This window comes from Canis aureus, chromosome 19 (assembly GCF_053574225.1).
Source record: "Canis aureus isolate CA01 chromosome 19, VMU_Caureus_v.1.0, whole genome shotgun sequence".
NCBI classification, from domain to species: domain Eukaryota; kingdom Metazoa; phylum Chordata; class Mammalia; order Carnivora; family Canidae; genus Canis; species Canis aureus.
In genome coordinates this window covers 40,626,207-40,651,213 of record NC_135629.1, presented here as the reverse complement: position 1 = coordinate 40,651,213, position 25,007 = coordinate 40,626,207, and the positions used below count along the sequence as shown (strand labels likewise).

Below are 25,007 nucleotides of genomic sequence, written 5' to 3'. Positions count from 1 at the left end.
GGGGCACGATCCTGGGGTCCCGGGATCGAGTCCCGCATCGGGCTCCAGGCATGGAGCCTGCTTCTCCCTCTGCCTGTGTCTCTGCCTCTCTCTCTCTGTCTGTGTCTCTCATGGATAAATAAAAAAAATTTTAAAAATAATAATAAAGTTAAAAAAAAAAGTCTATTTTATAGAAAGCCAAAGTATTTAAATGTTCTAATTTTTTTAATATTCTGATTTTTTATCTGGGTGGTTATTAGACATATGTATACATGTACAAATCTCAAAATTTGTCCACTTTAGATGTATTTTATATGTATCTATAAGCATATGTATCAGGATGCCTGGGTGGGTCAGCGGTTGAGCGTCTGACTTCACGCCCAGGGCGTGATACTAGTGTCCTGGGATCAAGTTCCCCATGGGGCTCCCTGCATGAAGCCTGCTTCTCTCTTTGCCTATGTCTCTGCCTCTCTCTCTCATGAATAAATGAATAAAATATTTTTTAAAAATCTTAAAAATATATATATATAAGCATACGTTCTTATATGTATATTTATAGGTATATGTATTTTATTTACACATATTTCAATAAGTTACTTTGAAGGAAAACAAAAATTTAATAGGGCAAACTAATCACTTGATGGAAAATAAAATCTGTGCTTAGGGCAGCCCCAGTGGCATAGCGGTTTAATGCAGCCTGGGGTGTGATCCTGGAGACCCGGGATCGAGTCCCATGTCGGGCCTCCTGTATGGAGCCTGCTTCTCCCTCTGCCTGTGTCTCTGTCTCTATGAATAAATAAAATCTTTAAAACAAAAAAAAAAAAATCTGTGCTTAAACTAACACTGGAAGGCAGAGCCTTGATGAGGCATGAGCACTGTCCAAGCACAGAGACTCCCTGGCTCTGTGGCCTAAACATCTTAATTCTTAGTTTCCTCCACTATAAAATGAACGTACTACTACTTGTCTCATAGAGCTGTTAAAGAAGAAATTCTTGGGATGCCTGGGTTCAGTCAGTTAAGTGTCTGCCTTCAGCTCAGATCATGTTCTCAGGGCCTGGTGTTGGCTCCCTGCTCAGTGAGGAGTCTGCTTCTCCCTCTCCCTCTCCCTCCGCTCACTTGTGCTCTCTTTTAAGTAAATTCTTTAAAAATAAATAAGTAAGGGGATCCCTGGGTGGCGCAGCGGTTTAGCGCCTGTCTTTGGCCCAGGGCACGATCCTGGAGACCCGGGATCGAATCCCACATCGGGCTCCCGGTGCATGGAGCCTGCTTCTCCCTCTGCCTGTATCTCTGCCTCTCTCTCTCTCTCTCTCTCTGTGACTATCATAAATAAATAAATAAATTTTTTAATTATTTAAAAAATAAAAATAAAAATAAAAAAAATAAATAAGTAGGGCAGCACCGGTGGCCCAGTGGTTTAGAGCCACCTTCGGCCCAGGGTGTGATCCTGGAGACCCGGGACTGAGTCCCAAGTCAGGCTCCCTGCACAGAGCGTGCTTCTCCTTCTGCCTGTGCCTCTGCCTCTCTCTCTCTCTCTCTCTCTCTCTCTGTCGGTCATAAATAAATAAATAAATAAATAGTATAGACATTTAAAAATCTTAATAAAGTACCCTCTAAATAAGCAGTATTTTAAGAGTAATTTTCTCACTTCAACCAACTCCCACATGAAAGTTTCATTCATCTTAAATCCCTACCTTAACTTCCATCCAGAAAATATCATTTTAGCAACTCCATTAGAATCTATTTAATTCGGGATCCCTGGGTGGCGCAGCGGTTTAGCGCCTGTCTTTGGCCCAGGGCGCGATCCTGGAGACCCGGGATCGAATCCCACGTCCGGCTCCCGGTGCATGGAGCCTGCTTCTCCCTCTGCCTGTGTCTCTGCCTCTCTCTCTCTCTCTCTGTGTGACTATCATAAATAAATAAAAATTAAAAAAAAAAAGAATCTATTTAATTCTTTAAGAGATATGGGAAGCTTTAAAAGAAGACTCTGATAACCAAGAAACTAGTCACTGATCACCAGCCCAAGTCAATGGTGAAAGAGAATGCAATACGCCAAACAGAGCTATGAATAGGCAAAATGTGGAAAGGACTATTAATGGGGCGGCGGGGCGGGGGGGGGGGTTGAATACTCACCAAAAACACTGCTTACTCCTCCCAGAAATTAATGAGAAGACCTCTTAGCTAAGACCCTCTGGTTGGTGTCAGTTTTCTAACACTACACATGGGAGATCATCAGACAAAGCAGCTTCAAACTTTAAAAAGTTGCATGTGAATTAAAATTAAAACTCACATGCAACTTTTTACAGTAGCAAAATACATGCCACATGACTCACAGTCTAAAGAGGCAGTGTCCACTGTGGCAACTGGACTTGAACACTTACAAAGGCAAAAATCACCAAGGCCAGGCTCCATAGAGAGATAGATGAAGGATGAATTCTGTGAACCCTGTGAATGACCAAGAGGCCTCCTGGCCTGCATCAATTAACAGAAATTCAGGGGTGCCTGGGTGGCTCTTGATTTTGCCTCAGATCATCATCTCAGGGTCATGAAATCCAGCCCCATGCCAGGCTCCTAACTGGGCATGGAGCCTGCTTGAGTCTCCCTCCCTCCTTCCCTCCCTTTCTCTCTCTCTCTCTCTTTCTTTCTCTCTCTCTGTCTCCCTCGCACCCTCCACTCTCTCCCCAAGAGAGAAATCCAAAAGCATGACAAGCACTGCTATAAGTTTTTTATTTTTATTTTTATTTATTTATGATAGTCACAGAGAGAGAGAGAGAGAGGTAGAGACACAGGCAGAGGGAGAAGCAGGCTCCATGCACCGGGAGCCCGATGTGGGATTCGATCCCAGGTCTCCAGGATCGCGCCCTGGGCCAAAGGCAGGCACCAAACCGTTGTGCCACCCAGGGATCCCACTGCTATAAGTTCTATAACAAACAGACCCCCTCCATCTAGAAGCTTGTGTCTACTTGCAATAAATAGTTCCTAGTTACTTCAACTTGCCACCTCCATGGAGTATCATTAGTTCTTGGATAGATATGGAAATCTGGCGAAAGCAGAAAATGAAGCTTGGAGATGAGAACTATAAGGAATAAAAACAAAACTGGGCCCACAGCCCATAGGACTACTCTCTAACTTTTCCTGAAAGTGTCCCTCTGACGTAGTCCAGAAGTCAGAGCCATTCTACTTTCAGATATATATTGAAGAGAAATGAAGATATATACACACACAGATGTGTACAAGAGCATCTATTGTATTTCATTCATAATAGCCCCAAACTACAAACAACTCACATGCCCATCAGCAAATGGTATAGCCATAAAACAGAACACTACTGAGGAACACAACAAAATAAGATGAACCTCAAAACATCATACTAAGCAAAAGTCAGACACAAAAGACTTCTCATTATTCTCAGTAGTTCTATAAAGTCACTACTAACACCAAGTTAGCAAATACCAAGCCACTACTACTCAGGGGAAATATAGCATTAAGTTCTGTGAGCCTCTGGTCACATTTCTGTCAACCAATCAATTCATAACCTTCCAGAGTTATATACATAGAATATATAACCTTGTATGTATGCTTCTGTTTAAAGACACTTTAATAGACAGTAGTTCCCCCTTATCCATGGTTTTGCTTTGCAATTTCAGTGACCCAGAGTCAAACACAGTTCAGAAGCAGATGGTCCTCCTCCTAAGGTATGGTCAGAAGGTCAGTAGTAGCCTAATGCTACGTCAAGATGCCTACCTACATCATTCACCTCACGGCATCTTATCATGTAGGCGTTTTATCATCTCACCTCATCACAAGAAAGGTGAGTACAATAACATACTGTAAGAGAGAGACAACATTCACATAACTTTTATTATAGTATATTGTAATTGTTCTAATTTATTATTGTGTTGTTAGTCTCTTCCCATGCCTGATTTACAAATTAAACTTTATCACAGGTATGTATATAAAAAAAAAAAGTACATATATAGTTCAGTAACATCTCCAATTTCAGGCATCCACGGGGGGTCCTGAGAAGTATCTCCTAAAGATAAGGGGAGGAACTACTAGATACTGTTGACACAGTAACACTGAAATCTCAGCCAACAGTACTATACATGTCTGAACAAAATCTAATCTAATACATGTATTTTCTCCATTAGGGGCATCACAACTTTCTTGTGCTTAGGAAGACTAACAACACTTTAGAACTACACTTAAGAGACATTTTATTTATTTGTTTGTTTATTTATTTTAAAAGATTTTTTTTCAAGATTTTATTTATTCATGAGAGAAACACAGAGAGAATGAGAGAGAGAGAGAGAGAGAGGCAGAGACACAGGCAGAGGGAGAAGCAGACTCTATGCAGGGAGCCTGATGTGGGACTCGATTCCAGGACTCCAGGATCATGCCCTGGGCCGAAGGCAGCACTAAACCGCTGAGCCACCCAGGCTGCCCTTAACAGCCATTTTAAACAGCAAAATTCTCAACAAAAAAACACAAAAATATGAAAAGTCATGGCATTAAACAGACCATGAAAAAAGACGCTTACAGTATTAGAGCTGAAACAAGAATGCAGAGTGTCACACCTTGCTCCACTTTAGCTGGGAATGGACACAACAGACAATTCAAATTTTTTGCCATCTGGCCTACAAACAGTTTTCTTTCACTAGTGAAGCAGCTCAAATTTTCTTATTTCATCGCCAAATTTTTTAAAAATCAGGAAATTCCACATAAAAATTCAGATTTCTTGTTTTCTTAAAAAACAACAACAACAACCACCACCACCACCACCTGGCTCTAACAATTGAGCATCAGGGCATGATCCTGGAGTTCCAGGATCCGAGTCCTGCTTTCGGCTCCCTGCGGCAGCCTGCTTCTCCCTCTGCCTATGTCTCTGCCTCTCTCTGTGTCTCTCATGAATAAATAAATAAAATCTTTTAAAAAATCACAAGGGATGTCTAGGTGGCCCACTGTCTTCAGCTCGGCTCAGGATCCCAGAGTTCTAGGATGAGCCCCACTTCAGGCTTCCTGCTCAGCGGGGTGTCTGCTTCTCCCTCTGCCCTTCCCACCCACTCCACCTCACCATATCCCTTGTTCTCCCTCTCTGGCACGCGGGCGTGCTCTCTCTCTCTCTCTCTCAAATAAAATTGTTTTGTTTTTTAAATCACAAGACCTAGTAACACAACTGGCCGGAACCAAACAACACTGACCCTTTAGATAAGGCCTGTGCTCACTAGTTTACCCTAATCCCTACCTCTCTCTACACAATGCCCTTACACTCTGCTTCCCTAAATTTATTGCCAGCTAGCCTGTGATACAGATGCATCATTTACCAACATAGATGTTTATATAATATATTGCTGGGACGCCTGGGTGGCTCAGTGGGTGAGCATCTGCCTTCAGGTCAGGGCGTGATCCCAGTCAGGGGATCGAGTCCCGCATTGGGCTCCCTGCAAGAAGCCTGCTTCTCCCTATGTCTGTGTCTCTGTCTCTCTCTCTGTCTCTTATGAATAAATCAAATATTTAAAAAATATGTACATATATATATATAAAAAACATTGTTGACTGCAAATAGGTACAAGTCAGGATGTATAGCATAATCTCATGTCTGTAAAAATCAAGGACGGGAAAAAAAGGCTGGTTATACACTAAAATAAAGGGAAGTTAAGAATGAACCTTTATTTTTATTTCTTGTTACTCATATATCTTTTTTTTTTTTTTTTAAACTAGTGAATATGGGACGCTTGGGTGGCTCAGCGGTTGAGCGCCTGCCTTTGGCCCAAGGCATGATCCTGGAGTCCCAGGATAGAGTCCCTCATTGGGCTCCCTGCATGAAGCCTGCTTCTCCCTCTGCCTATGTCTCTGCCTCTCTCTCTCTGTGTCTCTCATGCAAAAATAAATAAAATCTTTAAAAATAAAACTAGTGAATACACATTCCTTATGTAAGTTGTTTTTTATAGCAGCTTTGATTGTAATCACACATCATATAATTCACCCATTTAATGTGCATAATTCAATGGTTTTTAGTATATTCACAGACATGCACAATTATCGCTACAACTTTAAACATACTCATCACCTCAGAAAGAAACCCCATAACCTCATCTATCATTCCCCTATGCTCTCATCCACCTCCAAGCCCTAAGCAACCACTAATCTACTTCCTAGCTCTATAGATTTGCCTATTCTGGGTATTTTGTATAAATGGAATCACATAATATGTGATCTTTTGTATCTGGCCTCCTTCACGAATGTTTTCCATGTTATATGTATCAGTGCTTCATTCTTTTTTATTGCTAAATAATACTTCATTGTATGTATATACATTTTATTTATCCATTATTAACTGATAAGACAGTTATTTCCCTCTTTGCATATTATAAATAACACTGCTATTAACATTCATATACAGGTTATTGTGTGGACATGTTTCCATTTCCCTTGGGTAGATAATTAGGAGTGGGGTTTGTGGGTCATATGGTAACTCTATGTTTAACTATTCAAAGAACTGCCAGATTCTTTTCTAAATCTGGGCAAAAGCACAGATCCACTGGCACAAATAGACAAAATGCCTGACTCCTCTCTGACTGCATCCTTTTACATTCATATCATTCTCCGTGTATGAAGGCTCTGATTTCTCCACATCCTCACCAACACTAGTCATTACCTGACTTTTGAATTATAGAATAAGTTGTTTCTAAGTGTTCATTCAATCCTAACACACCCAGATTTTTATGGACTTCAAGCTGCTCTTATTCACCAACATCAAATTTTAGACTTGAAAAGAATCCAGTCCTAGACCTACTTACTAGATTGCCCACCTTCTGTAAAATGAAGGAACAAGAGTAAATGATCCAAACCCCACTTGCAAATGAAACTTTTACAGAAGAGATTAGCAGAAAATTTTCAAAGAATAAAAAAAGAAAAAAAAATTTTCTAGCACTCAACAAAACAAAGTCCCTAACAGGGACCCAGCCCTCAAGTGAACATGTTTTCCCATCAAAATTCATTTGTAGGGGCACCTGGGTGGCTCAGTGGTTGAGCCATCTGCCTTTGGCTCAGGTCATGATTCCAGGGTCCTAGGATTAAGTCCCTCCATCATACTCCCTGTGGGGAGCCTGGTCCTCCCTCTGCCTATGTATCTACCTTTCTCTGTCTCTCTCTCTCTGTCTCTCATGAATAAATAAAATCTTAAAAAAAAAAAAACCCTCATTTGTAATGGCTCCTACATAAATGCAACTTCAAACCATAGCAGCAAATGACAGCCTTGATCTAACACTTTTCATAAAAGAACCAAGATATCTTAGATTGTCTCACTTGGAATCCATCGCTCAAATCCTGCTATAATAAGGAAAGAGAAATAAAATCTAATTTAAAATAGGGGCAAAAGCACAGATCCAATGGCACAAACACACAAATCTCCCAATTTCTCCCTTGACCCAAGTCAGAGACAAGAGTGTATGTACTGTGTAGCCTTTCCCCAGCTTTCCCATCACTGCTCCCCATGGTCTCAGGGCAGCAATAGGAGGGCAAGCAGCAAATAATACTGATGCATTTATAGCAGCCCAAGGTGGCAGTGAGACCCAACCAAGGTCTAAGAATCTTGGCACCCAATGCTATGTTCACCCAATGCATGTTTTCCAAGAATCAATACTGGATCTTGGTCAGGAAGGGGATGGACCACACAGTCCCTTCAGAGAATGCAGAATTACTTTGTTTTCAGGCTTCAGTTCTGCACTTTGAGCAAGTTCTGCCTCTTTCCTGCAGTACTGAGGATGGGCCTCCATAAGGCATTGGAGATGCAAGCACTTCTGGCAGAGTAAGAGGTGGAGAGATCCATGGCCACCAAATCCCCATTTCTACATGTTTATTCTGTCCATTTCCCTGTTTAAATACAGAAGGTGTTTTAAACTCAGACAAATTTAACACTCTTGTAAACATTTAGTTCTCACCTACTACATGCAGGTTGCAAGATAACACAAAAAGACAGTCTCTATAGGACAAAGTTTAGGTCTCAACAGAGAAAATAAAAATATATATACTTAAAAGAGCAAATACTATTTTGTTTTTTGTATAAGGACAATAATGCTCCTGCAGTATCCCCAGGAGCTGGAACATCTAGGAAATGTTTCATAAAGAAGACCTGAGCTGAACTCGAGAAAAGAGAAGAAGAAAAACTGGTATCCAAAGAGGAGTAAAAGCCATTGAACTTGGCTGGCAAGAAATCTGTGTATGGTTGAAATATCATGTATGGAATGTCTAGCAAATCATCTGGTAATGGGGATTAGGAGAAGCCCTGGAGAGGTGGGCTGGGGCCAGCTGGGCAGGAGCACCTCAAATGCCACGTTAGGACATCAGATCTCATCCCATAAGTTGCATCAGTTTCTGACTTCAGTGTAGGATCTCCAGTCTCTTGAAGTGTGTGTGTGTCAGTCATAATACTTAAAAGTCCTGACATTTACAGGTGAATTACATAAATACAAGAAGAGTCTGTGTTCTCACAAGACCACAGCAAGAGGCTGCCAGCCTCCTCTGGTTTCAGCATCTTCTCCAAAAGAATCTCCTGATCAAGGAGCTGGTTTCTTTCAAAATTAAACATTAAGATGACAAGATCCTGACACAAGTGTACAAAGTATTGTTGCTTGACTTCTCAGTCGAATCCATTCATGTTTTTTGTATAACCACATACAAGGAGGCTGCGCAGTGAAGCCAAGAGACCAGAGAGAAAGAGCAATGTGTTGTGGAGCACTCAGAACTCTTCCTAGGCCTGCACACCTTGCCGGTGGTCTCTAACCCTCCCGCCCTTGCAGAAAGGGGGCCTGACGGGTTGTTTTCATTGGGCAAGATACATTTAGTCTGTTAAAAGTTAATTTGACAGTTCCATACCATCCACAACGACAAAAATAAGTTTCTTTTTTTTTTTTTTTCTGATTCTAAGAGGTCCTATATTTCCTTTGTCTCACGATTACACTGGCAGAATATCTATTTCTTTAGGAGATAAAACCAAGTCATCACCATAATATTCACTTTCTTCTGGAGCAAAGAGAAGATGACCTTACTACAAGTCCAAAAAATGGTCACAAATCAAAGAAGTTATGTTCCAAAATAAAAGTCGGGCATCATGGACATTTAAGCAGGCTCTTCAGGAAGAAGCAAACAGTGAGCTCCGAGGAGCACAGGAGGCGGGCGCTGGGCAGAGCCTTACCCCTGCTAGAATCACCGGGCCACGACACTGGCCTGCCTGGGTTCGTGGGGGCTTTAGCCTGTTTCGTCTAGTCTTAGTTTTCAACTAAGTGAAAAACACTCGCAGGAACCACATCTAAGAAACAGGTGTTATTTCTCACTCGGGAGCAACGGACGACTCCCGAGAGCATCAGGCTGGCAATGGACACGTTTCAGTGGTGCGGGCCAAAGGAGATAATTTCCCGCTACCCCGCCGGCCGGCCTTTGGGCGCGGGGCTCTCAGACCTCTACCCCGCGGCCGTCCACCTCGGCGCTGGCATCTGGGAGGCTCCACGGGCGGCGGGTCCAGGACGCTCGAGTGATGTGTGAGCGATGCTTGGCAGATGCCCCGGCCCCGCGCGCGCCCGCTCCAACCCCGCGCCCGCCGCCGCCCGCCCCGCCGGCGTCAGACCGGTCTTTCGGCCCGGCTCCTGTCACTCACCGGCCCAGCCCGGGCAGCGGGCGCCCACGGCTCCCCACGGGAGCTGGGCCCCCCGGGCCTCCAGGTTTCGGCCCGCCCCCGGCAGGCAGCGCAGGTGGATGAGCCCCGCAGCAGCGGCCCCACACCGGCCGCTCGGTCCGGCTCCCGGCGCTGCCCACTGGGTACGGATCAACAACAAGATGGCGGCCAGCCGAGGGGGCGGGGGCCGGGCGTCATAGTAACCAGGACGGCGAAGAACCCGCCCCGGCTGAGAATATCTCCAATCAACAGCCTCTTCATCTGACGCCTAAGGGAGTGCTTCTCGCTGACAGGTCAGCCGGCCTGTCAGTCAGAGCCTGCCTCTCACGGCCCTCGCCGAACGCCTCAGGACGTGACTGTGACGGCAAGGAGTGGCGCATGCGCGCCGTTCCCGGAGTTGCTGGCGGCAGAGCTTTTGCTGGCGACTCTGGGGCTATACCGCCCTTGGCCTTTTCGCGTGTGTAGCCTTTTTGCGGAGCCGACAGGGTCTTCTCACACATGCGCACATACTTAGGGAATGCGTGTTTGTGTGCTGCATGCTTTTTTTGTTGTCACCCACTGGAAGGGGAATTGTTGTCCAGGTTCGCCAGTGAGGAAACTGAGGCGCAGAGGGGATGGCCTGGCCAAGGTCATGCCACCTCTGGAAATGGAGGCACCAGATTTCGTACCTCCTCCTAGTGGCCTCAGAGTTTAATAGTTTCTTCCCAGCGGCTCGCCCCACACACACCTCGCTTTGCCCCTCATTAGTGGCAAGGTGCCACCACGTGTGCTGCCCCAAGCAGTCCCTGGCCCATTGCCCACGTTTGTCCTTCTGCCTTGAGTTCAGATCAAGCACAAGCCTTGGCACACAAACTCTTCTTTTCCTGCCCTAGAGCATCTTGTCCTGAGTACCTGTGACACAGTTTTTGCCCTGGACTGTCATGATCTATCTCAGGCTGAGTCCTAGGAAAATGGTTATCCCTGGTCCCCCAAACAGAGCACCTAACCTTGGGGTCGGCTTCAGGGTTAGGAACTCAAATGCAATCACATAGCCTGGACCCACATCAAGTCCCAGAACTAGTTACGTGACTTGAACCTTGGTCTCCCCATCTATAAAATGATAACAAATGAGCCCTTAGGGGCCGCCTGGGTGGCTCAGTGGTTGAGTGTCTGCCTTCAGCTCAGGTTGTGATCCCAGAGTTCCAGGATGGACTCCCACACCCGGCTCCCTGCAAGGAGCCTGCTTCTCCCTCTGCCCATGTCTCTGCCTCTGTGTGTGTGTCTCTTATGCATAAAGAAAATCTTAAAAAAAAAAAAAAAAAAAAGCCCTTAGAGTGAAGTAAGTACTCAGGAAAGTCAGCCTATAACCACTTCCAGTAACCGCCTGCTATCAGGTTGCTGTCACCGGGGCCAGCTACAACACCCTCACTTTTAGGGGAGCACCATGAAGCATGTTTTTCACACAGAAGACACTCAGCTTATTCCCTAACCTGGGACACCATAACTGGCTCAGGAAGGAAGATCCTTGATTTCCCTGAGAGGTTCAGGTCCACACACTTGGCAGATGGGAGAAGGCTGAAAGAACTTAGGGATATGTCAGTAAAGGTAGCCTCTACCCAGAAAGCAGGTCCTCTTGGAGAGCTGGCAGTAACATGAGACCTGATTCCAGGCTGAGCAAGGGGAGTGACCTAGCACCGCATCCAACAGAACCTGCACTCCTGCAGGTTATTGTAGGCCACCTGGCTCTCTGCAACTGCTCAACTCAGCTCAGCAACGGGAGGGCTGAGGGCCAAGAAACCAGAAGAAACATCAGAAATCAATGGGAATAGCCTGTCAGAAGGGGGCTACCATCAATCCCTCCATGGCCATCCTTGCCACAGGGTTCTCAAGTCTGCACCAACTCTCACCTCAATGCAAAAGCTCCAGATCTTTCCCAAGAAAACCTCTACACACAGTCTGCAATTGGCCCTGGAGGTTGGTGAAGGCCCTCAAACAGCAACAATGTCCTCTGTTCAGTGGGAAAAGGAAGCTCCCCATCCGCTAGAGCAGGTAGCCTCTGAAGGGACAGGCTGACTGGTAGCCTCCTATGTCACTAACAAGGATAACAGACTCTTACCTTTGCATTAATCATGGTCAGTCAGAGAGTCATACAATGCCTTCTCAAAAGAAAAATAATCTGGGCAGCCCAGGTGGCTCAGCAGTTTAGCGCTGGCTTCAGCCCAGGGCCTGATCCTGGAGACCTGGGATCGAGACCCACATCGGGCTCCCTGCATGGAGCCTGATTCTCCCTCTGCCTGTGTCTCTGCCTCTCTCTCTCTGTGTCTCTCATGAATAAATAAATAAAATCTTAAAATAAAATAGGATAAGAAAGAAAGAAAGAAAGAAAGAAAGAAAGAAAGAAAGAAAGAAAGAAAGAAAGAATAATCTACTCTCTAGAGTGTTCCCAGAAGGCAAGGCACTCTAAGTAAGAACAAGGAAGCACAGATCTCCGAGCTTTTCCCACGGTGGGTTTCAAGGCTGGGACTCTTCCATTTGTAATTTTGTTTATTATTGATTCAGCTTGAAGACTCAGCCCATGATCATGGGAAGAAGAAATTCCACACACAGTGAAGCAGCTTCTCGGCCTCAGAGCCAGCGCCGGGCTCCCGTGAGCGTGTTGAACAGGTAATCTCTGCCTGTACCTGAACTCAGATGAACAGGAGGGAGAGAGGGCACTGCTGATCTCAGCAGAATAGCCTCTTTCCCTTAAAATTAAGGGAAGACATTCCAGAACCATGGTGAGACCCTCCTTCTTGATCCAACCTGTCCCCTCCCTCCTTTCTCAGCAATCCTGTGAGGTTTAGCTCAAATGCACAGGAAGCATTCTCGATTCTCCCAAACTGGACACCAGCCCCCCCTAAGCCCAGTGCCAGAGTACTATGCCATAAATCACTGATGACAGTATAATATCTGAGGGCCTCTCCCCTCACCACCCTTTTCTCCATGGGCAGAAACCAGACCAGGTCTGAGTCACCTTCTGGTCCTATAAGTGTTTAAGAAACATTAGCTGAAAAGTGAATGGGGGTGAGAACAGACCCCATTCAGGGAAAAAGTAGATAGTGAATGCTTGGTGTAGAAGGAAATACTGAGATGGGCTAAGGAGAGAAAGTGGACCCAGGTGGAGAGTGGTTTGGGACGAGGGGGGCTCACGGGGGTCCTGTGCTCTGCCATCAAAGTGCTCCTGATGGGAAGAATGAGAAGGGGCAATGAGTTGAGCCCTGCCCCTGGGGAGCAGCTGGAGATCTGCTCCCAAAGGGGTCAGAAGCCCACCTGCCTCCACCATCCTGATGGTGCTGGCATGGGCTCTACCACAGGGGTACCCATCTACAAGGAAGGAGGCAGGCTTGGCTGGGGAGTATTCTAGAGCAGCCTCAGTGCCCACTATACTGGATGGTAGGTTGGCATACCAGGCTCATGACACTGCTGGGTGCTTGGGGCATCTCCATCCTTGGTGCCTCTATGAACCCCTCAATGGACTCCTCAGTTCCCTGGATACTAGGGCAAAGTAAGAGCAGGAAAACAGAATAAGGGTCTTGGCTCCAGCCCAAGTTTAAGAGATGGACTCTCAGACATAGAGGTAGGCAAAAGAGACTGACCTGTTTAGTAGCAGCTCGTGGGCTGGTTTGTTTGGTGTCTGTAGCATCTGGGCCAACCTAAAATGCCAGGAGGAGGGACCAGTCAGTGAGGGCAGCAGACTTGCTGGCTCCAGGAACCAGCATCATTCATCTGCCCCTTTATACTGGGGATAGCCGATGTCTGTATGCAATACCCACATTGTTACCCTCACCTTCCCCTAGATTCAGTCCTGTGCCCACAGAAAATTCATTCTTAGGGGCAGATTAGGTTTGAAGTGGAGGGTTGGGGTCAGAAATAGGGGTAAATGCCCAATGGATGACAAACTCCCAGTTTCAAACACTGGCCTCATCCATACCCAACCCCATTCCAAGACCAGGCTCTGCCAATAATGGAGACAACTTCTTCCCAGTGCCTCTCTGCCTCTAACATGATGACCTCTGGAGGGAGAGCAGCCCCCATTGATATCAGTTTGTCTGCACATCAGTTTGGGCATTATCATCAAATCTTGGTGAAACCACTTATCACAGACGGGGTCCATTAGCAGGCTGGGGTAAGGCAGAGCGCAGAGGGATAGGAACCCTACCCCTGGAAGAGCCTGCTGAAGAGCCAGCCCAGAGCCAAGAGAAAGAGGGCACTGGTAACTGTCAGCACCACCACAAACCAGGGTTCTGGCTGCCAGAAAACCTCCGTGTCTGTCACAAGCAGGGGTGTCATCATCGAAGGCACCTGAAATGGAGGCCACAGCCTTGCTAAAAATGTCCTGATCATCCAGCCTTCAAATCTCTCCGAGGGTTGGGCCACCCCACACCCCTGAGTTGCTCTTCTGTATTGCCAGTTCTTTGCATTCAATGGCTCCCTCTGGAATGCCATCCCCCATCATTCCACCTGGAAAACTGGGTCTCCTTGCCCTTTAAGGCCCTCTCTCCCCACCTCTCAAGGTCCCAAGGACCAACTCCCCCTCACTGTGACTCTGTGGATGCGGGTGGATGCTGTGCTGGCATTCCAGGGTACGACATGCACAATGATGGTGGCTGTGGTGCTGAGATGGGGGATAGAGGGACCTGAATCGGCCACACGGATCAATAGCTCATAAGAATGGGACTGCTCTGGCCAGGGGGGCCCCAACATGATATCGTTGTACACCAGGATGGCTCCTTGCAGGCTGAATCGGCTCTGACTAGTCCCTGAAAATAGAGAGGCAGAAGAAGGGAACCATTGCTGGCCTTGGCCTGCTCCTTCCCCAACAGCCTGGTGGCCTCCATGGCCCTCACCTCCCACGATGCTGTAGGAGAAAGTCAGACGCTGTGGCTCCTGAGGAACCCAACATGACACCTTGGTCACCTCCACACTACGGCCCAAGGGAGTGTAGATGGTGAGTTCCTGAAATGGGGGCTGACACTCGGGGGAATGGTCGTTCACATCCTGCAGGAAGGTAGCCAGATCACCCCAGATTCCCCAGGCCAGCCCCTCAGTCTCTCCCTACCTCAGCCAGAGCCTAGGTGTCAGGAAACCAGTTCCAAAGGTTTCCACAATGAGACACCACCCCCTTCCAGCCAACCAATGGAGGAAACTTCAGCAAAGTGTAGAAAAGCAGAATGCCAGGGGAAGATGTGAACACTTTCCAATTTGTTCCAAGGTCTTGAGGCTCGATTACCTCAACCTCGATGGTAATGGTGCAGGAACCAGAGCGGCGCTGGGTGGGGTCCTGGTCTTGGCTATGGTCAGTCACCAGGACAGTGAGCCTGTATGATTTCTGCAGTTCATAGTCCAAAGATCCCAGGAGGTGAATCTCCCCTAGAAGAGATGGCCACAGCCTCAGTCTGCAGAGTCAATTCTGGTTCCATCCCTCCATCCCAGCCCCAAGGTGGGAGTACCGCTGAGACGGTCCACAGAAAAGGTGCTGGGCCCACCAGAGATGAAGTACTCAATGCTGTTGTGCGGGTAATCCTTGTCCATGCCCACCACAGAGCCCAGCAGGGTGTAGGGCCCTGCATCTTCCCGGATCCGGAATGTATGTGGAACACAGGCTGGAGAAAACTCGTTGACAGGAGTCACCATCACCAATACTGGCACCTCAGCTGGAGGCCATTTGGCAATCAAGGAGCTAGCCTGGGGTGCCCAGCCCTTCCCTGGGGTGTGAGGAGGGAGACATGGCCCTGCTCTGGGGATCTAAGGAGGGAGAAGGTCTGGAAGAAGGAAGAGCAATAGCCATTCCTTACTTGTACTACCATGGGGTTTGGGGGGGGGGGTGTCAAGGAGAGGAGAGATAATGCCCCCCCTGGGGTTCTGATGAGGTGGAGACAACTCTGCCCTATTGATCTCCATAACTCTATCTTGAGGATATGGAGAGGGGTACAGAACAGCCCTGTCCTGAATGTCCAGGCCTGGGTGTGGTCACTCACTCAGGGGCTGATCACCATTGAGCACCAGGATAGAGGCTGCATGCTGAAAGCAGGCCCCAGGAGCATCACAGTCCAGTGTAGCATTCACCTGGCCAGAGGGAGCACAGAGTGATGCCAAGCCAAGGCCTGGAAAAGCCTAGAGCCACACTGGGCTGCATCGGATCAGGGCATCCACACATCGTCAACCCTGAGCCTCTGTTTTCTGGACTACAAAGCAGATTGACTTCACTACCATCTTCTTTACCGCCATGGCCTCAGCTCCCACAGACCCTTGCCCCCCGACCCTCCACCTTCCTGTCCCGAACACCCTGAACATGAGTCTGGAGGCAGGGACTGGGCACCTCCAAGGCCCTGTCTCGAAGGCAGAGGCTAGCTAGGCCAGGAGGACTGTAGAACCGCAGCTCGTAGTCGAGGGTAGAGCCAGAAGAGTCTGGATCAGTACAAGTGAAGGTGTTCAGCACAGTGCCCACCAGCGTGGTCTCGCGTATTTCAGTCCTGAAAACAGAGTGTGGGCAGCAGGACAAGAATTGAACAGGACCACGAGCCATGGCCATCACCCCAGTAGCTTAGGTAAAGTTCCTGTATACTCACACCAGCATCGCTGGGAGGCAGCGCGGGGGCCAGCGGTTAACCGAACGCACGTTCACCGTGAGATCGAGCTCTACGCTGGCCCGCGGCCTGAGCCGCTCATAGGCCTTCACCCGCAGCCTAGTGACTGCCACGCCCGCGCCCGGGGCCAGCGCCGACTCCAGGGGCGCCGCGGTGCGGACCAAGCCGTCGGCTGGGCGGGATAGGGGTGGGAATGCTGAGTTTAGCCCCGCCCCCAGCTCTGTCGGGTCCCCATCCTCCCAGGGCTCCATCGCAGCGGGAGGGCGCTGAGCCTGGCCACCCTCGCCACCATCTCCGAGGTCCCCTCTAACTCTAGCCCAGCCCCCAAACATCCACCGCGCCCCAGTCTGCCTTGGCTCCAGCCTCGTTTCTCAGGAGCGCGAGGAGGTAGCACGGGTCTCTTAGGACCAGCCACAGAGGCATTCCGCACGCACCCCCCACCCCAATGCCCCTCACCACGTCCGATGGAGAAGAGAGGGCAGGGCACTGGGGAGAGGATTTCGTAGCGCACGTCGAAGCCCCGGGCCCGAACCTGAACCACCTCACTGCCGGGGGCCAGGTCCTCCCGGATAGTGATATTTGGGGCCTGCTGCCTGGACCAAAAGGGGGGCACTAGCTCATGTCCGCTCACGCCATGCCCTGGCCCTGTCCACAGGCCCCTCCCCCGGGGCTCCTCATACAGGAGCTGGCTGGGGACACCCAGGAGCCCCACATCTTAGCCTCACTCCTCATTCCCTGGGGCTAAGCCTTGCCACTCCCACTGTACCCAGGGTAGGGGAGCCTTACAGGAAGGAGATCTGACTGGAGGGAGCAGGCAAAACTTTCACCTTCAGCGTCCCATGGCAGCTTCGATTTTGTCCAAAGGTCACCAAAATCTGAAGCTGGAAGACCTGCAGTGCACACAAAACAGGAAAGGAACTATGAGTCTACCTATATGTCTGTGTCTAGTCTTCCCTCCGAATAGGCACTCCCTGCCTCAGGCCCTCCACAAGGAGCCCCAACACTCACTCTGCCCTATGACCCGTCACTCTGCTGACAGGTACTCCTTTGAGTCCTATTCTTTGGGGCTATAAATTCTTCTTTAAGGATGCTAACAATGCAAAGAAGTGTGATATCTGAGTCATTTACAATGTGACATCATCTTAGAGCCAATCATTAAGACATGGAAGTTTTAAAGAAGGAATTTCTTTTCTTTTTTTAAGAAGGAATTTCTTTAACCTCCTCCAGACTGTACTGGCCACTTCACCCAGAACTTTCTCTTCTTGTGTGACTGCTCTGCACACTCTTAGTTCTATAAAAGGAACTGGGAGCTCCCAGAACCAGAGATCCCTTTTCTTTCTGGAACTCCAGAACCCAGGACAGAACCAGGCCAACATTGGAGCACAGCCAGCACGTGACAACAGGTACAGATATGGGCTATGTCTGAGCAGGGCAGCAAAATCTAGAAGGCCAAGAACAAATAAACCTCTAGGAGGTGGTGGCTCTGTACATTGTATGCCCCATCCATGGGTATCCCCAGGTCCCAAGTCAAGCTCACCTTTTGACCCTGGCCTTTGAGGCCCTGGGATGGCGCCAGCAGCCAACCTTGCCCATTGATAGAGAAAGGTCCAGGGAAGTATGGAGGGTCCTGGGCACTGATGATGCTTATCTGACAGGATAGAGGTGCTAAAGGCTGCCGCCCCAGCCCACAGTGCCCCCAAGCATCCCTGTCAAAATCTCCCATCAACCCAGCAGGTACCTGCCCACACCCAGCTCTCTCATACCCCACCAGGAGGTGGCTCCCCAACCTCCACCCTGACCCCTGGCCCTGATCTTCAATCTTTTCTGCTTTTAAATCAATCATTTTTTAAAGATTCATTTATTTATTCATGAGAGACACAGACTGAGAGAGAGAGAGAGAGGCAGAGGCACAGGCAGAGAGAGAAGCAGGTTCCATGCAGGGAGCCCGATATGGGACTGGATCCTGGGTCTCTAGGATCACGCCCTTGACCGAGGGCAGTGCTTAACTGCTGAGCCACCCAGGCTGCCCAACCATTTTGTTTTTTAAACTACATTTCTTTTTCGGATTACAAAAGTGATACAGAATGTCCATGAAGAATTCAGGACACACAGGAGAATCTGAAAGAACACAACCCCCTGGGATATCTTTGGTCACCCGATTGACCCCATTGGGAGGTTATTGGGGGTAGGCAGCCCTCAGTGGCTCTCTCCAAAAGCATGTATCATGCAGAGGCTTAGCTGGCACTAAAGGGTCCCTCTGAAGTCTGTGTTTGGCCAGAGAGGAGATGGGCCAAGGAGGGGCCTGGTTCGGTTTCCCATATGCCTCCCCCACCCTGTCCCCCACTGCCCATGTGTTGGGCTCACCTGGGCACGCTGAAGTTCCACGCCTGGGAGCAGCAGAGTGTACAGCTGGGTCCCGGGTGTGACTGTTTCCGGAACCTGAATGATTTCCCCAGCTAGCCAGAGGGAAGGTCAGGGAGGCTCTGTTCAGACCATGCCTGCCCACCCCCTGCCTGCTGCCCCTGGCCTCACCTGGGCTGGCAAATCGGCCAGCACATGAGCTATAGCCAGGGTCCCGCTGCACATCCACAAAGAGCAGTCCCTCCATCACGTAGTTGCCACATGTGAACCGCAGCTGCAGTTCATAGTGGTTTACTGCTAGGGCATCCAGCCGGGCTGAGCTGCTTAAGGTCACCTGGGACAGATGGGCAGTGCCATGTGGGACTCTAGGCTCTCCATCCCCCTATACTACCTCTAGCTTTGTGAATTTAGGGTCTGCCCTTGTTCCCCCATGGTTCTCATCTGTGCCCATGACCCTACCATGCCCATATAGATCCCGTGCCACCTGGTCAGGCTGGGTGGGTTGAAGAAGGTGGTGGGTGGCTTCACATGGATCAGCTCCAGGATGGGCATGTGAAGAGTACAGTTGAAGGGAAAGGATTTAAGGATGGTCCCGGGTCCCTGGCTCTCAGAGACATTTATGAACCAGGGCAGGCAGTGGACTTCTGTGAAGAGAATTCAGGGCAGCCCAGGTGGCTCAGCGGTTTAGCGCCACCTTCAGCCCAGGGCGTGATCCTGGAGACCTGGGATAGAGTCTCGCATCCGGCTCCCTGCATGGAGCCTGCTTCTCCCTCTGCCTGTGTCTCTGCCTCTCTCTCTCTTTCTCTCTCATGAATAAATAAATATATTTTTATTTTTTAAAATTTTTATCTATTTATTTATGATAGTCACACAGAGAGAGAGAGAGGCAGACACATAGGCAGAGGGAGAAGCAGGCTCCATGCACCGGGAGCCCGATGTGGGATTCAATCCCGGGGTCTCCAGGATCGCGCCCCGGGCCAAAGGCAGGCGCCAAACCGCTGCGCCACCCAGGGATCCCAATATTTTTTTTTTAAAAGAAGAGACAATTCAGGCTTGAGGACCTCTCCCCCAGGCTCATGGAACCACAGATATGAGCCTTCTGCCTCAGCCTGCCTCGGGTCATCACATCTTGAGACCAAGCAGCCAAATCTCATCCTTGTCCCCCACATTCAACCACAGCTCAGCTCACTTAACAGAATGGGAGCCAAGACTTGGTTGAGGAAGCAGCCACGATAAGGAATGAGGATCAGGGGATGCCTGGATGGCTCAGTGGTTTAGAGCCTGCCTTCGGCCCAGGGCATGATCCTGGAGTCCTGGGATCAAGTCCCACATCGGGGTTCCTGCATGGAGCCTGCTTCTCCCTCTGCCTGTGTGTCTGCCTCTCTCTCTCTCTCTCTCTCTCTGTGTCTCTCATGAATAAATAAATAAATAATCTTTAAAAAAAAAAAAAAGGGAATGAGGATCGGGGAGTTAGATCTTTGCCCTTCCCTGGCTCTCCCACAGCCCCTGCCCTACGCAGTAACCTGTCTGAGACGAGTCACAATTCCATTCCACTGCAGAGTGTGTTGGGGCATGAGCATTGGGTTTCCCCCACCCACCAGCTCCTCACCAGAGGCAACCAGAGCAAGTAGAAGCACTGGGGGCCTGAGCAGTGCCATCATGGCCTGAAGATACCAACAGCAGAAGAGACTCCGGCAGACCAGACGTGTTTGTCAGGCCTACCCCGTTGTCAGGCCAGTTGCTTAAACACAGCCGGGCAGGCTGGACTCTTGGGCCTCCCAGATCCAAGCCCCACCCATCCCTGATGACCTGAGCTCTAGACTTCAGACAGGCATTAAGAGGCTTGGACAACCCCAAGTTTCACTGCTTCCAGTGAATTCTTCCGTTCGTTACTACAACCCAAAGGAAATGTTAGGGGAAAGGATCAAACTTCAGGTAGGGAAACGGAGGCTTAGAGAAGTAAGCCTTGGTCATGCAGTCTTAGAGACAGCATAAGCACGGCACCTGGGAAAACTGGGCTAAGGATTTGCTACCCTACAGAGTCCAAACTCCAGATGCCCACCCCCTCTCAGCATTAGAACATTATCTGCCTTCAAGTCTGAGCCCAGCCATCAACATAATCTCTTAAAAGTTGCCTGCATTCAAAAAGCAAAAAGTGTCATTGGTAGTATAAATCAAAATAGTGGTTGGCTTTGGATATATCAACTGGAGGGGGCGCAAAGTATCCTCCTATGGAGTAGCTGGGGATGGTCTATACCTTGATCTGGGTGACAGGTGTACAAGGGTCTTCAGATTTTAACATTTATTGAGCTGTACCTTTGAGAGTTGTCCATTTGTTACATTTATATGTCAGTTTTCAAAAAATGTCTACGCTTAATTTTTCTAGTTCTTCCTCTCTCACTCTCTTCTGCCAACTGTCATCAAGTTTGTCTCTCTGTGAAACTGCCCTTGTCAGAGTCCTCGGAGATGTGCATACTGCCAAATCCAGTTCTTTCTTCAATCTTACCTTCCTGGCAGTGTTTGACACTTGCTCCCTTGGCTCCTAAAGTGGCCTCGCTGTTTCCTTCCACCTCCCTGGCAGTTTCTGCTTAGCTCCTTTGCTGGTTCTGCTTCCCTACCATGACCAAGAGGACTGTTCCAGGGTTGAGTCCTGACTGCTGCCTCTGCCTACATTCACCTCCCAAGCCCATGGCCTTAAATACCATCCACTCACTTTGCCTTCCAGACTAAGGCTTCGGTGTGATCTCTCTCCCATATTCCAGGATCATACACCCAGTGGCTGACCCTGCATCTCATGTTAGATGTCTAACAGGCACCTAAGGGCCACATGTCCACAGATAATGGTTTGGTTTTCCTTCCCAAACTCGTCCTTCTTCAGTCTTTCCTGGATCAATTCGCGGCAATTTCATCCAACCAGTTGTTCCGGCCAGAAATCTAGAAGTCGTGCTGGATGCTCTTTTTTCCTTACCCATATTCATTTATCAGCAAGACTTTATTTTAGCTCCAAAACATACTTCAAAGTCACCCCCTTCTGTGGCCCAGCTCCACTCTTGATGGATGAGGGCAGGAGCCTTCACTCTAACTACAGAGTGGTTCTCCTAAAGCAGCTGGGATTATCCAAACAAGAGCCAGCCCAGGTCATTGCCTGCTCAAAAGCCTCAGTGCTCCCCATCACACCAAAAACAAAACCCTTTATTTCCTTCTAAGGCTGCTAGAAGCCTGGTTTTACTGACCTCCTCATTTCCCCACCTATTACCATCTAGATACCTGGGCCTTCTTTATGTTATGCCCTGTGCAACTCTTCTCTTCTCAGGGCCTTTAATTGGCTGATGCTTCTGCCTAGAATCTTCTTTCTTTCTTTCTTTCTTTCTTTCTTTCTTTCTTTCTTTCTTTCACCTTCTTTCCTTTCTTCCTGAGACAGCACAAATGGGTGGGGGCAGAGGGAGAGAGAATTTTAAGTAGACTCCACATTCATCGTGGAGTCCAATTTGGGCTCTGTATCACCACCCTGAGATCATAACCTGAACTGAAATCAAGTCAGAAACCTAACTTACTGAGCCACACAGGCGCCCCTAGAATATCCTTCTTAATTTCCCATGATGGTTCATTCAGATCCCATGCAGAATGCCGCTTCCTCTGCGAGTCCCCTCTCCCAGACTGGCCCGGCCACCCTCATTCCCGCTACTTTTCTGTCTATTGACTTGTCTAGTCTTTCTCAAGTTAGACTGTATCCTGGAATCTAGCCTCGGATCCTGGAGCGGCCTCCAGGAACTGGCTCTGACTATTCTGGACAGAGTGCCGCCCTAACCCCCTGCGTTCTAGGTTGGCTTGTGTTGCGGGCAGAGGGAAACGAGTGGAGTTGCCCAGGTAATCGTGGCTAACCGCGGCTCCCCACTAGGGGGCGGCCCCGCCTAGCTCTGCCCAGACGCGCGGTGGGAGAGGGCGCGGGCTGCGCCTGGGCTGAAGCCTTTCTCCCGAGCCGCCGCCGCCGCGGCGCGGTCCGGTGCTCCCTGAACCCTCAGAGGGGGCAGATCCTCCCATCGCTTCCAGGGTTGTTGACGCCCGCTCCAGGAATGGATTCAGTGGGTCGGGCCCAGAGCAGCCACGTGACTGTGGGTCCCACGCTTGGGGGCGCTCTGCCCGCACGTGGGCGTGGCTGGCGGGGGTGGGAGGATCCGCGCCTTCACCGGGCCCCTGCGGGAGGGACCGCGGTTCTATACCGGAAAAACGGGAAAGCCGAGGCTACCGCGGGGAATCGACTTGTCTCGGGTCCTGCAGCGGAGCTGGAGTCGGCTCAACCGCGCAGGGTGTAGGGGAGCGCCAGCCCCGCCCCTTCCCCCTCCCAGAGCTGGAGAGGAGTGGGGAGGCGGCCTCAGGCTCACCCCCGCCCGGCCCGAGGGGCGGGGCCACTTCAGCCCCGCCCTGGCTCCATTGGGGGCGGCACCAGGGGCGGGGCGCGGCTGCCAGATGTTGGGGCGGCGGCGGCGGGAGCTGCGGAGAGCGAGCAGCCGCGGAACCAGGCGGAGGGCCGGGCGCCGCTGGCCGGCCCGCTGGGCCCTGTGGGCGCCGGTCCCGCTGGAGTTCGAAGAGGAACTGGCAGGCCTGGCGGGCGCTCCGGCACGGGCATGCACAGCGCTCGGCTTGACAGCTTCCTGGGCCAGCTCCGCTGGGAACTGGTGAGGCTTGGGAGCGGGTGTGGCTTGTGAGGACGTGTGCGGGGTGCCCAGCTGCCGTCCGGCCCGAACAACACACGGGTAGGGGCCGTCCCGAGTGCCCATCTAAGGCAGGATGGGGGCGGGGCGGCGCAGATGGCCCAGATGGCCCGCATCGGGTTTCGGACGGTTGGGAGCTGCGCTGGGCATCAAGTAACAGCCGCCCAGCTGGCCTTGCTGCCGGGGCGGCAGAGGGAGTTGGCGGGGAGAAACTTCTTTTGGGGTGGATCAGGGGGCTGAGAGGGACTAAAGAAGTGCTGGCACTGGTGTGGATGCCTTCAACCCCAGACCGACCTGTACCTCCTTCCCTACCCCCTACCTGGCAAGTGCTCTTTCTCTGAAAAAGGCTATGAGCTTTGGGGTGCTGAATCCCTCAGGAAGCAGGGATGCTCCCCCACCCCTAGCCCTGAACAGGACCTACTTCCCGATACAGATAGGCTCCCAACCCTGCCTCCCGCCTTGGTGGCGGGTACCGACTTGCCCAGCTCTGCGTGCTGCAGCCTGCCGGACTGCCACCAGGTCGGCTGATGGGAGCCACACGAGCTACGTGTGCCAGTGCCTCCATGCCGGCCCGGTGCCCACTGGAGGCCTGCTGTCCAGGCCTACAGGCCTATCCAGCCCTCCTGGGCCTTCAGTTTTGGGACTGGTCTGGCCAGGCAGGCAGGGGTGACAAGCAACTCCTCCAACTTGGGCCCTCTCTTTTTCCACAGCTGTGTGGCCGGGACACAGGCTCACCTCCCATGTCTGGGCCCCTTCCAACACCCCCCAAACCTGGCCCATGTGTTCCGCTCAGCCACCGGCTCAGGGCTTCAGATGCCTTGGAAGAGAATTCAGTCTGCTGTGTAGAAGAGGAGGAGGAAGGTGTAGTCATAGGAGACAAGGGTGTTGTCTTGAGGAGCCCCAGGGAACATGCCCTGGACTGGGACTCTGGCTTCTCTGAAGTGTCAGGCAGCACATGGAGAGAGGAAGAATTGCCTATACTCCAGCACCCATCACCCCCAGCATGGCCCCCACATAGACAACGCCTCTCAGCCAGTGGCATTCCCCTGCCCAGCAGAGCCCCTGCGGCCAGTGCACCACCTGCCCACCGGCCACGTCCCAAGTCTACCCCAGATGCCTGCCTGGAGCATTGGCAGGGGCTGGAAGCTGAGGACTGGACAGCAGCCCTGCTGAACAGAGGTCGCAGTCGCCAGCCCCTGGTGCTGGGGGACAACTGCTTTGCTGACTTGGTGCACAACTGGATGGAGCTGCCAGAGGCAGCGGGTGAGGGGGACAATGGTGGTGGGCCCCGTGCCCGTGCTCGTCCCCCTCAGTTCTTGCTTGGGCTCTCTGAGCAGCTGCGGCGCCAGCTGGCCAGGGCACGCCGGGCGGCTATGGCGGGAAAGCGACTGTCGTGCCCACCTCGCCCGGAACCGGAACTGCCTGCAGATGTCTCACGCTTTGCAGCCCTCATGAGCTGCCGCAGCCGCCAACCTATCATCTGCAATGATGTCAGCTACCTCTGACCCTGCCCTCCAGCCTGGGACAATAAAGGCCTTTTCTGGACTATCCTGGTTCCATACCCCTGAGGCTCTAGGAGGCGACCCCAGCTCTTTGAGGCACACAGCCCAGAAAGGCGAATCTAAAGAGCCCTTTCTCTCCCTGCAGGGGTCCCCATCATGTCCATGTCACACACCCTGT

The 25,007-nt window shown here is 50.4% G+C and overlaps 3 protein-coding genes across 7 annotated transcripts in view; 1 reads left to right on the top strand and 2 right to left on the bottom strand.

Annotated features, from left to right (window-relative positions):
- Positions 1-9,770, bottom strand: part of IP6K1 (inositol hexakisphosphate kinase 1) — a 65,417-nt gene extending 55,647 nt beyond the window's left edge. Inside the window, exon 1 of one of the 2 annotated variants that reach the window (XM_077858864.1) lies at positions 9,632-9,770. The gene's annotated coding sequence lies outside the window, so the exon portion shown is untranslated. The remainder of the gene's footprint in view (positions 1-9,631) is intronic. The other variant, XM_077858865.1, reaches the window with a different exon arrangement.
- On the bottom strand, positions 9,631-19,211 carry CDHR4 (cadherin related family member 4). The gene is made up of 18 exons (XM_077858857.1): positions 19,075-19,211; positions 18,787-18,949; positions 18,619-18,710; positions 17,792-17,902; positions 17,041-17,144; positions 16,711-16,847; positions 16,237-16,426; positions 15,987-16,140; positions 15,646-15,733; positions 15,118-15,321; positions 14,898-15,037; positions 14,515-14,665; positions 14,207-14,427; positions 13,827-13,969; positions 13,264-13,320; positions 13,075-13,162; positions 12,818-12,848; positions 9,631-12,309 (listed from the first exon to the last, which is right to left on the bottom strand). The coding sequence occupies exons 1-18, from the start codon at positions 19,165-19,167 to the stop codon at positions 12,254-12,256; spliced, it is 2,223 nt and encodes a 740-aa protein (XP_077714983.1). The 5' UTR covers positions 19,168-19,211; the 3' UTR covers positions 9,631-12,253.
- On the top strand, positions 16,484-24,875 carry INKA1 (inka box actin regulator 1). 4 transcript variants are annotated; one of them, XM_077858871.1, is made up of 2 exons: positions 16,484-17,657; positions 24,038-24,875. In XM_077858871.1, the coding sequence occupies exon 2, from the start codon at positions 24,068-24,070 to the stop codon at positions 24,830-24,832; it is 765 nt and encodes a 254-aa protein (XP_077714997.1). In that variant the 5' UTR covers positions 16,484-17,657; positions 24,038-24,067; the 3' UTR covers positions 24,833-24,875. The 4 variants fall into 4 exon arrangements, with proteins under 4 accessions (XP_077714997.1, XP_077714995.1, XP_077714996.1 ...); XM_077858869.1 differs by lacking the exon at positions 16,484-17,657 and adding an exon at positions 23,079-23,291; XM_077858870.1 differs by lacking the exon at positions 16,484-17,657 and adding an exon at positions 23,080-23,369.
- Positions 24,876-25,007: the final 132 nt, after the last annotated feature.

Coding starts and splice junctions, on each gene's coding strand:
- CDHR4 (XM_077858857.1), bottom strand. CDS start 19,167: ATGCCCATCCTGGAGCTGATCCATGTGAAGCCACCCACCACCTTCTTC. Junction 15,322..15,645: donor CAATGGTGATCAGCCCCTGA/GTGAGTGACCAC, acceptor AATGGCCTCCAG/CTGAGGTGCCAGTATTGGTG. Junction 13,970..14,206: donor CCCGCATCCACAGAGTCACA/GTGAGGGGGAGT, acceptor CCTCCATTTCAG/GTGCCTTCGATGATGACACC.
- INKA1 (XM_077858869.1), top strand. CDS start 23,241: ATGCACAGCGCTCGGCTTGACAGCTTCCTGGGCCAGCTCCGCTGGGAA. Junction 23,292..24,037: donor GCCAGCTCCGCTGGGAACTG/GTGAGGCTTGGG, acceptor CTTTTTCCACAG/CTGTGTGGCCGGGACACAGG.